Below are 13,780 nucleotides of genomic sequence, written 5' to 3'. Positions count from 1 at the left end.
TAGGACCGTAGCCCCCGCATCCAAGAGTCGCCCCTATGAACCAAGTGGGTTGCGAGCCATCTAATGCTTATGCAGATGGCTGTGAGGAGGAAATAGACACTAGTATTGCCTACGGACTTGATACATTGGAAGAGTGTCCTATATACTACATAGAAGATTGTTGGGGGCAAGTCAAGCCGGTTTATCAAGCTGCTGCTCTCGCATCCAGAGGTCAAAATATCAACACCCAGGCTAGGAGGCCACCTCTTCAATGCTACGAGTGTGGTGGACCACATCGGGCAGCGAAGTGCCCTATTAGGCTGCAAAAGAATGCTGCACAGATGCAAATGAATCAAGGGAGCACGTCTGCAATGCCAATACTCACATGTAATCATTGTGGCATAGATCACTTGATTGCCCAATGCCCCTATAACCCAAATGCGCCTAAAATCACACCCCTAAATTTGGTCAAAATTGCTAGTGTGACATCGCCAATATCACCCGTCGCACCCGCTTATGCGATTACACGGTCCATGCTTCAAGGGCCAGGCCATATCCTCGAAGAGAGAGATACCGCGTCAGTTATCCAAGCAAAGAAAAAGAAGACACGAAGAAAGAGGTCGCAAAATACGGGAAATTCAAAGCCAAGTTCCAAAACAAACATAGGAACAGGAGATGACCCCGTGTATATGAATGACCTCGAGGATGATTCAGATTCAATCGAGACAATGGAGACTAGAACCAATACCACAAAGGGAAAGACCGACAAAGAAAACCGTAACATGGAACCAAATGAAAACCGAATAAGAGAAAACCATAAAGAGCCTCTGAAAACACCACAAGTGTTTCCAAATCCAATCCAAGACCCCCAAGATAAACCGCAGAGGCAAAAAGGGAAGAATCGTAAAAAGAAGATTGGGACGTACCCAAACCCAGTAGACGAGATTGAGCAAGTGAAACATCTAAGAGGTTTAGTGGAGGAGACTCAAAGGAAACTAGAACCAGAACCCATGCATGTCAAAATTCATGACACAGTGTTTCCCACGCAAGTTCATCCATCCCACATGAACCATAGACCGTTAGCCATATCTAGTATCATCCAAGAAGGGAGTGAAGACGGGACATCAGAAAGTGAGCATACACCTTTCTTGTTGGAAAGGATGTTTAACGAAGGAATACCTGATCCCATTGAGGAATATGAGATTCCATCCTCACCAGTTCCTAGTCAAGGACCTACACCCTGCAAAATGCCAATGAGTGTTGCCAAACTGGTGGACTTCATGTCTTCTGAGGTCCGAACCACGATCATAGAAAAGCTGTATGGAGATCCTGAGTTATTCCTTACACTTCGAGCATTCCTTAACGGAGAGCTACGAACGGGATTACCGCAGTTTGCGCAACCAAATAGGCCTGACTCGATTATGATTGATGAGGAAAATCATGTGCAATCACTTGACTTAGATGGACACGAGTCCGTGATCGAGGTACCCATTAACGAATTAGGGCAGTATTTTGAAGGCGACAAGTCTAATGCGACCCTACCCATCACTACCAAAGGATTAATCATAAAGGGAATTCTTGATGGTGGTGCGGGAGTTAGCATCGTTACAAAAGATTGTTGGGAATCCATGGGAAAACCCCGCCTCAGTGTTACTAACATTGTGGTAAAGATGGCAAATGGTACCATAGCCAAACCTATGGGGATGCTCAAGGATCTTAAGATCAAAGTTCTAGGACACAAGGTACGACATACGTTCATTGTAATGGATTTCTCTAAACACCTTATGTCATATGAAATGATTTTAGGACGACCATTCATGAGGGAAGCACAAATGGTTCATGATTGGTCTAAAAATCATGTCTATTTGCAATTCCAAGACTCTGTCCTTAGAGTGGATTTGGTGACTGGTAAGGTACACCCCTTAGGGAGTAAAACCATTATTGATCATCGCTCTGACACCACAGTTCACTCGGCCCCACTACAATATTGTTACACTTGTAAGAAGGATACAGACATTGGCCAATATTCTCCTTATATGGATATCCTACCTGGGATGACTGAGTCGGACAATGTGGATTGGGTCCACCTAGCAGCAACCATAGACACTTGGGGAAATAGGGGGACGACCTGGGTAACACCTGAGGGGGATGAAATGCCTGTACCCTTAAATATGCTACAAGCAATGCATATCGCTTCCGACAAGACTCATCCTAATGTAACGAAGAAAACATACAAGTGGGTCCCTAAAGCTTCTTTAATGACCATAGCTAGTGCTAAAAAACAGAAGCCTTGTAAGAAACGTACCACTCGCTCCAAGAAAAGTAAGAAAATGTTGCGATGGATCCCTAAACGACTATTGGAAGCCCAAGGCTACTATCAAGGAAATGATCAAATCTGGGTGCCAAAACGTAGATTGTGCTCTTACCTATCACCTGACCCAAGTGAGCCCAATCCCGTAGCTCCAAAACGAATCAATGATCGTGGAAAGAAAAAAATCACAGAATGCTACACACCCGCTCCCGAGCTAGTTTGGGTACCAAAGAAAGAACGATTTGTTCCACCTAGCTCAGGAAGAGGGGAGTCCCATGAAGCTTCTAGCTCCTCATGTAATACATCCATAGAGGTAAAAGCTTCTACACAACCTCCATCTATAGTAGTGGACCTCCATGAAGCTACAAAAGAATCCACACCTCCCAGTGTTCAAGAATCGCCTGATGAACCACTTCAAGTTCAATCCTAGGAGAGTACCTTACCACCCTTGCAACTTGACGAGGCACCTAGGGTAATAGAAAACTACTGGCAAAAAACCTCACCTATTACCAGCTGGAACAATTGGTTTCAAAGGGTGACAAGCTCATTTCAAACGGTATGATCTACCCAAGGAAGGGGGGAGTGTTTGTGGACATCCATTATTCACTTGCTTCCCTCTCAACCTTTCTCCCTGACCTCTATACCTCCCAATCTTAGGGAATGTACATATAAATCTTTATACTCACAAAAAACAAAAAAAAGAAAAATAAAGAGCAAGATCAATTAGCAAACGAGTATGCACATTAAAAGTCAAAACATTGACTCAAACCTACACATGTCACATCTGGTACAGTGAAACAGAAACCTATGCCATAAAACACCTTTGATCCTCATCACTTGAGTGATGGAGGGTAGGTAAGATTAGTATGATAGGAGTGTTTCTGTTTTAGAGTTGAGAGATAAGCGAAGTTCTCTTTTCCCACTAATGTGCCTCCTGGAGGTATTCCTTTTGTTTCCTAGTGTGTACAGGAGCGTGTTTCTATTGATAGGATTTGGACCTTCATGGAACCTTTCTCTCGTTCACACTTCAAATCAAGCGCGACCATCAACACAAACAGGTGTTTTATGTCCATTAGCATTTCCCTTATCTTTTTGCATCCATGTTTGTCTGCTTTGATTGTGATTGGTAGCATAATATTCAGCGCATTGGCTTAGTATCAAACATTTAATTCAATGTAATGTTTTGTCATAATCACTTGTCTAGGTGTAAAAATCAAGCAGTCCGACTAAGCTAGTTTGACCAAGCTAGGTATTAGAAATCTTCTCTTAATACCATGGGGAATGCCTTCCTAATAAGCAATGGTTACTTAGGTTCTTAATCCGATTTAGGCAGCATTGTATGAAATGTACTAGGGCTTTCTAGTGGGCTTAACCCTATCGACCTTTAGCTTAAGTATTATAAAGAGAGTTTACTAATGTGATGAGCCTGGGGAGGGTAACAATGTTATATGACCCCCCAAAGTTACAAAATTAAAATGTTGAAAATGAACAAACAAAAAATCAAAGTGCCACAATGTAAAATTTTAAGCTGGAAGAGAAATCCCTGCTTAAATTGGTACTTCACTCACATGTATCGCCTATGGTACTAGAGCCCTAGAGGTTCCCAGTGTGGACGCTTTTCCTTGAAAAGCAAAAAACCCAAGGCATACAAAATAAGCACACACATCATAATTGAATCAATGTGAAAACACTTTGGGGGGTCAAAGAAAAAGTAATCAGCCAGGCGATGATTTCATAAGAAATTCCTTTTATGATAGCTTAACTACAAGGTCTTCTAGATATAGCCTCTAGTCAGCCCTCGAACATGAATACTTGGCTCTCGCGATTAAACAACTTAATTGACCACTGAAAATTAAGAAGCTTACCCATGGTATTAATATTCGATCTCTAGTGCCTTTCGACCGTCAAATTAGCGACCCCGGACTTGTTTAATTTTCTACCTTTACATCTGTTTATGCATTTGATTACATTGCAATTTAATGTTCATTGCTGACAAATTGTTTAAAATTCTTTTACCAATCAATTTGTCTACCTAAAACTGCATATGCTTTTTAAGAGAATGCAATTACTGTGCCAATGTTGTTTGATTTTGCAGTGACTGAAGAAGGCTAAGGACATTCAACTCAAATGCTCTTCCACCTCGACGAACCAGCTTCAACTCAATAGCTTCCGAGGACGGAATCTACATCAGGAAGGGGGGCATGTTAACCCTCATGGCTCACGGACACCCCATCACCTACGACGGACGTGTATTATGTATTTGGTAGAGTCAGGTACCGGGCTTGTCGGACCAATAGGAAAAGGGTAAGAGTGATCGCCGATGAGAGGCGCACTCTAACTGGGACATTCAAGGGATTAGTTGGCTAAGCATGGGCGCCCAAGTGTGAATGGGGTGAGCTCATATAAAAGCCAACTAAACCTAAAATTTACTCATTCTCTCATTTGTGCAATAGAAGAGTGCTCTTGCTCCATCTCCATCTCCATCTTCTTCTTCTTCACCTCCTTGTGTGTGTGTGTGTGTGTGTGTGAGAGAGAGAGAGAGGGAGAGTGTGTGTGCAATCGAGCATTACGAAGGCACGACGGCGGTGAAGCGGTTGAGCGCGGCACGACTACAGCTTCTTCTTCATCGCGACGAGGAATCCACCACGAAGGCGAGTGTACAGCGGTGAGTGACACACCCTTTGCTCTCTTGAGCTTGCTAGTTTAGGCTTGTTGTGTGCTTGGAGCCATTTGTGGCTCGCACACGGTGTATCGGCAAGTCCCTTGCTTCGACAGTGCGGCAAAGAGCGCACAGTATGCATGCTTAGAATCATGTTCGTGGTGACGATGTCTCCCAAACACCAAGTAGAACGTGTCACTCTACTTTGGAAGTATGATATGAGCTAAAGAGCTGACATGCTTGTGGCAGCTACATCTCCCAAGCACCAAATGGATTAGTCCTCCATCCTGGAATGATGTCGTCGGGTAAAAAGGGATCCTCTATCCGCTAAGAAACATGGACTAATGACTAGGCTTTATCTTCTCTACCTCATAGTCGAGGACGACTATGATTTCAAGAGAGAGGTTATGTCATAAAATCTAATATCTAGCTTACCCAAATGATTTTCTCATATTAAACTGATCATTTAATGTGGGAGAATAAACGGGAACAAGAGTTAGAATAGAGACATGTGCTTCTAGACCCATCTCAACAGGGGACCAAAAGGAGAGATGGTTGCATCTCAATAGGGGTCCAAAAGGAGACGGTGTACCAAAGAGCAATGTGCAATAAGTGCTTCTAGATTTAGTTCAACACGGGACCAAGAGGAGAGATGACTACATCTCAACACGGGTCCAAAAGGAGATAGTCTATGAAAGAGAAACGTGCATCTGATAGCGCTTAAAAGACGTTAGGTTTAGCTTCATTAAAGACCTCCAATAGTCAGTGTTAAAAGTCCTTTGACCTTAGGCAAGCTAGGGCTGAGCTTGAGGTGGGAACCCAACATAATCTTGAGGTGCTTGTCATGCTTGATTACTAAGGTGCGTGCTTGATGACTAAGGTGTGTGCTTGATGACTAAGGTGCTTGAGGTGCTTGTCATGCTTGATGACTAAGGTACTTGAGGTGCTTGTCATACTTAACGAGGAAGGTGCTTGAGAAGCTTTCCATGCATGGGGGGTAAGGTGCTTGAGTCAAAAAGAGACCCTAAAAAATTAATGAGGAAGGTGCTTGAGAAGCTTCCCATGCATGGGGGGTTAAGGTGCTTGAGTCAAAAAGAGACCCTACAAACTTAATGAGGAAGGTTCTTTAGAAGCTTCCCATGCATGGGGGGTAAGGCTTGAGTCAAAAAGAGACCCTACAAACTTAATGAGGAAGGTGCTTGAGAAGCTTCCCATGCATGGGGGGGTAAGGTGCTTGAGTCAAAAAGAGACCCTACAAACTTAATGAGAAAGGTGCTTGAGAAGCTTCCTATGCATGAAAGTCCCAAAGTTAGGGGAATCTTGGACTTAACCTTCCAGTCACCCGAAGGACACCCCTTTTCACAAAGGTCACATGGGACACATGTCATACTCTCCCTATGCTTAACCACATGGTGTGCTTGAATGCTATTGGTTGGGCTAAAGAGGGGTCCAATGAGCTTCTAGTTCCATCCAACAAATATCTAGATACTTTCAAGCTCTCTCTCTCTCTAGGGGGTAAGGAGGACACTTGTCCAAAGACTACCCATGTACTTGAATGCATGCTGCATGTGATAGGCTAGGAGGGAGAGGGGTCCAATGAGCTTGAAACATGTGTAAAAGCTACAAATCGCCCCAAGCAAGCAAGTGGGGTGCTAGGGGGGTATACACCACACACACACACACACACACACACACACACACACACACACACACTCATTTTGTGAATTCATTCTCACTTGGTGAAAGTTGAGGAACTCCACCTCCTTCTCCAAGCTTGTGAGAAGTGAGAGCCTACACCAACACTCTTGGCTATGGAATGCAAATCCAACCAATAGCCATGCTTCAATGCTTAAGCTTGCCATCTTCTCCATCTTCATTACTATGCTATTATGTATGCTAGCAAGAAGAGTGATGATAAGTGAGGAACTATTTCTTTCTCCTATGGAATGTTTCTTCGTCCTCTTCCCTACCCTCATTCCCCGCTAGCTCTCTCCACCTTCGAAGGTGTTTGAGGCCTTAAGACTGAGGCTTGAGCCTATTGGAGGGGGGACCGCTGGCTCCATATGAATCTGGTCCTCAACTATTGTCATGTTCTCTAAAATCTCTCTCTTGCAAAAGTATTGTTCATGCCAAGTTAACTAAGTACCATGTTTATGTTTCTACCATCAATTAAGTTCACCCGCTATGCTCACAAAGTAACCTCACAAAAGTGCTTCATCTAATTTCCTAATTTTTCTACTCTCAAAGTTCATAGGCCATTTCCATTACACAGCCTCTTTGCATAATTGGATGCTTCTATGAGCAATCAAACTTCGAATGCCACAGAATGAAAGGAGAGAGTCACACTACCTGTAGATGACCTATTCATCAATCATCATGATGTCATTCAAAGCATGCACAAAATCACAACCCTTGATTCTAAGGGTGCTTGGAAACAGCTTCAAACAGTGTAGCATTACTCTTATAACCATTCTCAAATCAAAATCTATGCATAACACATCATATTAATCACTTAATTGATAGATTAAGCACACAAAATGCCCGTTGGCAACACTAATCATGAAATGTAAGAGATCAAAGTGAGGAAATTACCAATATGCAATTTGAAGTCAAAATAAACAAGTTGGACACTAGAAATCCTTGTTTGAAATTCTTTAACTTTCCACAAAAGGTACAATCTTTCCAAAAATAACCTAAAATCATCTGGTTGGTCTTTACTTTAGTGGTGGTGCTATAGCGGTGTTGTTGTTAGGGTAGAGACCCCTAATGGTGGCTTGGATAAGCTACTAGTCATGGTAGTTGTGTTAGGGTTAGGTTAAAATTGAGTTATGAGAGAGACTAGACACGGTATAAGCACAAAGTAGTAGATTGATTCATTCTTCAAGTGATGCATACACGGGGTTTATCTAAATTGAGTGGAGAGGCTTTGGGTGACATCATCAATGATGTGGTGTGTAGATTTATTGCACATTCATCTTCTCATGTTTCTAGACTCACACGATTCATGGTATCCTAATAAATGAGAGTAGCACATGGCTATGACTTTGTTTCATGCCTATGCCTCATGGATGGCTCGTGTGTCATGTCATGGGGGATAGGGTAAGTACCCATGGCTAGGGTTACTTTTTAAATCTTGCCCTTAAACCTAGTCATAGTGTACATAGAATTATGATTCATCTAGGGTCATTGTGATTCATTGATACATCATAGTGGCTCAACATGATACATCACTATGGTTCACAAGGTGGTCACTTTCTTATCCCTAGGTTAAACTAATGCCTAATTGCACACATAATTATTCATTAATTATGCCTTGAATCTTCCTGATTCATTGGTTCTTCATGTCATTGTCATGGAGTTGTGGTTCATGCTTGTCATCGTATTGATCTTCATGATCTCCTTGATATAGCTTTTTCTCATGATCGTCTTGTTCATGGTCATAGCATGACATTTCCCTTGTGATCATTGAATCTTCTCCCCTTGAGCTTGGCATAGGAGGTAGCTCATGGTATTCACACCTTGTATCGAGTGCAAATGCTTTCATAGGCATCATGCATAGCCAAAAGTAGACCTTTGGTGCTCTTCTTATGTGTACAAGTATCCTTGAGAAAGGGCTTACCTTGTTCTTGCAAGGAAGTGTCTAGCTCTTCAAGGTATACGATTACAATATCATCTCCAAATAGGAGAGCTTACATGTCATTAGAATGTGGTACAATACACATTATGCTCATAGAATGACAAAGCAATATATGCCCAATGATAGCTTCTTGGAAAGAGGTTTTGCAAAGGTTGAAGATACCTTTGAAGCTTAAGAAATTTGACCTTTGAAATTGAAAGCTTTATCTGCAAAATCTTATGCAGTCGATTGGTCTCCCCCTTGAATTGAATTTCCCTCATTTCTAGTTCAAATTAGAAAAGATTTCCTCTTCAGTAGCCTCCTTTGGTTATGGCAAGCTGATCTTGGCCACGACAGGACATCTTGATTGAAACTCATTAGCAATTCCACACAGCAGTCCAGTAGGTTATGTGATGCCCTCGTTAGCAATAATGTTCGAGGCTTGAGAAGCTTGATGATGGTGCAACGCAGCAACCTATGGGGCTTGAGGAGGTAAAAGCTCAAAGAATATGGTAGTCTTGTCCTTTGTAGTTGACATGTGCAAGCATTGATGCATAGGGTTTGAGGAGTTGTGGCTCGTGCTTCTTTGGCTTGAAGAGCACCAAATGTTTGTTAGATCTATAGTGTGGATTCATTGGGTAAGGTACGGGCACACGTTGAAGGTTTCCAACTTTAGAAAAGTTGAGTCTAAAGAAACTACCCTTATTAATTGATCTAAGACTCAAAACAATAGTCAACTAACTCCCTCTTCCAATATTAGCTCAACCTTGGAGAGCTTAATCTAACAGATCTAGGCTCTGATAGTAGATGTTGGAGTAGAGACCCCTCGTGGTGGGTTGGATAAGCTGCCATTCATGGTAGGGTTAGGTTAGGATTAAGTTATGAGAGAGGCTAGATGCAGTATAGGCACAAAGTAGTAGAATGATTAATGGTAGTTGCATTAGGGTGACATTAAGTTATAAGAGAGACTAGATGCAGTATAGGCACAACGTAGTAGATTGATTCATTCTTGAAATTATACATACAGCTTGAGTGGAGAGGTTTTGAGTGACATCATCAGTGACGTGGTGTGAGCATTTATTGCACATGCATCTTCTCAAATTTGTGGACTCACATGGTTCATGGTATGCTCATAAATGAGGGTGGCACATGGCTATGACTTTGTGTCATGCCTATGCCTCATGGATGGCTCATGTGTCATGTCATGGGAGATAGGGTAAGTACCCATGGCTAGGGTTACTTCCCAACAGTTGTGTTACCACAAGTAAGCCTAGCTCTCAGAAAATGAGACTCTTTTGGGGAACCCATTTGTTGCAATCAAGTGAAAGATTGTGAAAAAGTCCCTTACAAATATTCTCTTGTGGGATCAAATAGAGTTTCAAGTAATATCTAATATCTCTTTTGAATTCAAATGTGGACATCTTCCCACCGTTACTCTAAAATACACTCTGGTTAAGACCATAGGTTAACTTGTGGTAGTAGAGAGAGCTTATTAATACCTTGAAAAGGCCAAAGAACTTGGCTCACCATAGCCATATGCACTCCTTATTCTATTCAAATGTGTCCGATGGGTTTATTTTTCTATCAATGATGGTAGTACAATGCAAGGTTCTCGGCTTTGTCTTTCTCCCAAGCTTGCTATTGTCCTTTTTTTGTGTACATGTTTTGTTTTAGTTTCTTTTCCATTGACTATTTGTGCTCGAGATGAAGAAGAGTGTGTTCTTAGTTGCAACAATCACAAATCATGGCCAGGAGTAGAAGTTTGGGATTTTGAAGGTAAAACAATTAGCAAAGGAGTAAGGCACGACAATCACTGCTAAAAGAGGTACAACTGAACTTCTTGATCCATTTGGGATCTCAAACAAGAATTATTTGGTCCAAACTAGATTCCTCCTACCGAGTTTGCTAGGTTGTTGTTGTGGTCATTATGTGCAGGGGGTTGGAGTTGCTTTTCTCCAATTACATTTTGAAGTGCTTTTGTAGCATCTACACGTGGCATTGTTGTTTTGTCAGCATTCTCTTTCAATTAAGTACGTAGCTTTATCCTATGACCACTCTGTTGGCTCTCTTGTTGTACCTTGATAGGAACCTTCCCTTGCCTACATGGAGCATATGTGGCAAATAATCAAGTGCTAGTCACATGGAGTCTTGTGTTGCCTAGTTGGTAACTCTCACATTCCTGATGGTAAAGTATTTCTATTGAGGCTTAAAAGGAAGATTATGGTTGACATTTGGCTTGGAGAAATCATGTGTACTTATGATATGATGTGAAAAGCAAAGCAGGTTGATGAAAACATAGAGCAATGTTTAATGGTGGTGAGTCTTGCTCTAAAAGGAAAAAGTTTCCGTTTGTCCATGAAAATTTAGGATATTATGATTACTCCAAGGAGTTACCACTATATCAGTATGTTCAAAAGATCATTTATAATACCCATACATCCTTGCTATATTTAAACCATGAGCTTCTTGAAAAATCCCCACCACCCTCTAATGTAAACCTGGAATATACAAAATTTTCTCCACAAAATATTTTACTTCAAATTAAAATTGTATGGTTTGTTTTTAAAAAAATGATCATCGGCGGGTTTTACTATGATCATCTTTTTTATCTTAGGCAATTGATTGAAAGTGTTAAGCTTGATTAGCATCAAGAGGACTTGAAACAAAACAAGCAAGTCTACAAAACAGCGTAAAGGCATTCACATCTCTGTACACTATTTGCACTTCTCCATTTTTCTGTGTTAGTGAAGTAGCCACATGGCGATCCCCACATACCAGCATGTTCTTTCCCTTGTGGTACATTGATGGAAGCACCAGTACTGACCAACTGCTCACCATGTTGACAAAGCCAAACCTTTTGGGAATCAATGCAAAGGTTTTGTGAAACCCAATGCACATTCAGGAAATATCGTTGTCGGGACAATTTGAGTTCAAGACTTCACATAATTTTCTTCTTGGTAACCCCAAGAACAAATTTACCAACATTTCAATTCGCATCGACCCAGTGGCTACACACTGGCTGCTTCCAAGCGAATTGTTTTTTGTCATGCATTTAATGTTTTCTGCTTCCTCCAGCAAGCCAACCATTTTTCCCACGCACCTAGAAGAGCATACCAAACTGGAGGACCTCATTTCAAACCTGAGTGCCTACATCCATTCAACACATTAGAGAAAAGTGATTGCATCCAGGAAAACGCCCTCCTGCTGCATCCATTGAAAACAGCCCAAAGCTTCTTTCTCCAGCCCTTGCTCGGCATATCCTCCTATAAGTCCATTCCAAGTGACCGCATCTCGAGGGAAGCTCTGGCTCCACATCTGCTGAAAACAACCCAGCGCTTCCTGACCCTACCCCTGTTGACCATATCCTGCAATCAATGCGCTTAAGGGGGCAGATGTTGGGGTAAGCCCAACTTGTGAACTATAAGTACACCAGATCACATTGCGCATAGGGAGTGCGTCAAAAGCTTTTTGCGCTTCCAAAAGCACACCACATTTGGCATACATGTCAACCAAAGCTCCACCAAGCACGACATCGCCCTTCAAGAGCCCCTGGCTAACAATCTCAGCATGAATTTGATTGCCCATGTCAACATTTTGGATGATACCACATGCCTTCAAAACACAAGCATATGTGACTGCATCCGGAGGGAAGCCCTGGCTCCGCATTTGCTGATAACAAGCCAGAGCTTCCTGGCCTTCTCCTTGTTGAGCATACCCTCCAATCAATGCAGTCCAAGAGACTCCATCACACATAGGAAGCAAATCAAAAACCTTTTGCGCTTTCAAAAGCGCACCACATTTGACGTACATGTCAACCAAAGCTACACCAAGCATGACATTGTTGTTCAATAGCCCTTGACTGACAATCTCATCATAAATTTGATTGCCCACGTCAACATCTTGGATGGTACCACAAGCCTTCAAAACGCAAGCATATGTGACTGCATCTGGAGTGAAGCCCTGGCTCCGCATCCGCTGAAAAAAACCCAGAGCTTCCTGGTGCTGCCCATGTTGGACATAGCCTGTAATTAGTACAGTCCAAGAGACCCCATTGCGCACAGGGAGCATGTCAAAAACTTTTTGAGCTTTCAAAAGCACGCCACATTTGGCATACATGTCAACCAAAACTCCACCAAGCACAACATCTCTATTCAAGAGCCCCTGACTAACAATCTCATCATGAATTTGATTACCCATGTCAATGTCTTGGACGATACAACATGCCTTCAAAACACAAGCATAGGTCGTCGCATCTGGAGGGAAGCCCTGGCTCCGCATCTGCTGAAAACAGCACAGAGCTTCCTGGCCTTGCCCATGTTGGGCGTACCCTGCAATCAATGCAGTCCAAGAGACCCCATCACACACAGGCAGTGAGTCAAAAACCTTTTGTGCTTTCAAAAGGGCCCCACACTTGGCATACATGCCAACCAAAGCTCCACCAAGCACGACATCGTGTTTCAACAGTCCCTGACTGACAATCTCATCATGGATTTGATTGCCCATCTCAACGTTTTGCATAATGCCACATGCCTTCAAAGCACAAGCATAGGTCATCGCGTCGGGAGAGACTCCCTGGTTCTGCATGCGATGGAAACATGCTAGAGCTTCCTGGCCTTGCCCATGTTGGACATATCCTGCAATAAGTGCAGTCCAAGAGACGACACTATGGACAGGGAGCTCGTCAAAGACTTGTTGTGCTCTGACAAATGCACCGCACTTGGCATACATACTGACCAACGTGTTCCCCAAGGATGGGTCCTTCTGTAGTAACCCACTAGCTCGAATATCAGCATGTATCTTGCTGCCTTGGTACAAATCTTTCTTCCTAGAGCAGGCTTTTAGCGCGGTCATGAAAGAAAGTTTCATTACTTATCTGTGAAGGTGGTTGTCAAATGTAGTTAGGGTGATTACACACTTCCTGATCTCAACAGCGGTAATGGTCAGAGAAAACTTGTTAATAACATCAAGTTGCACAATGGCTACCATTTGGATACAAATGACGTCATAGCCCTCCTCAGCATAGAATATGGTGGGGGTGGACACATTGTGCCGATTTGAATTGTTTGACTCTGGTTTTATTATTAGTTTCATTGATTGGTGATTTTACTCCCTGGTGGAGAAGTGAAACAGGAGGATCCACCCAAATGGAAGCTTGAGAGCTAATCTTTGTGACGCAAATTAGAGGAATTCGAGCTCATTGGTTGAATGGCGTGCG

General features: G+C 42.5%; 1 protein-coding gene across 1 annotated transcript; it reads right to left on the bottom strand.

Moving 5' to 3' along the window:
• Positions 1-11,910: 11,910 nt before the first annotated feature.
• Positions 11,911-13,431, bottom strand: LOC147430969 (pentatricopeptide repeat-containing protein At2g03380, mitochondrial-like). Its single transcript, XM_086493609.1, has 2 exons — positions 12,699-13,431; positions 11,911-12,587 (listed from the first exon to the last, which is right to left on the bottom strand). The coding sequence occupies exons 1-2, from the start codon at positions 13,429-13,431 to the stop codon at positions 11,911-11,913; spliced, it is 1,410 nt and encodes a 469-aa protein (XP_086349735.1).
• Between the last annotated feature and the right edge of the window lie 349 nt (positions 13,432-13,780).

The sequence above is a fragment of the Adiantum capillus-veneris genome, chromosome 21 (genome assembly GCF_014529385.1).
Source record: "Adiantum capillus-veneris isolate H3 chromosome 21, ASM1452938v2, whole genome shotgun sequence".
NCBI lineage: Eukaryota > Viridiplantae > Streptophyta > Polypodiopsida > Polypodiales > Pteridaceae > Adiantum > Adiantum capillus-veneris.
This window is presented reverse-complemented; position numbering and strand designations above follow the sequence as displayed.

Coding starts and splice junctions, on each gene's coding strand:
- LOC147430969 (XM_086493609.1), bottom strand. CDS start 13,431: ATGAAACTTTCTTTCATGACCGCGCTAAAAGCCTGCTCTAGGAAGAAA. Junction 12,588..12,698: donor GAATAGAGATGTTGTGCTTG/GTGGAGTTTTGG, acceptor TACTAATTACAG/GCTATGTCCAACATGGGCAG.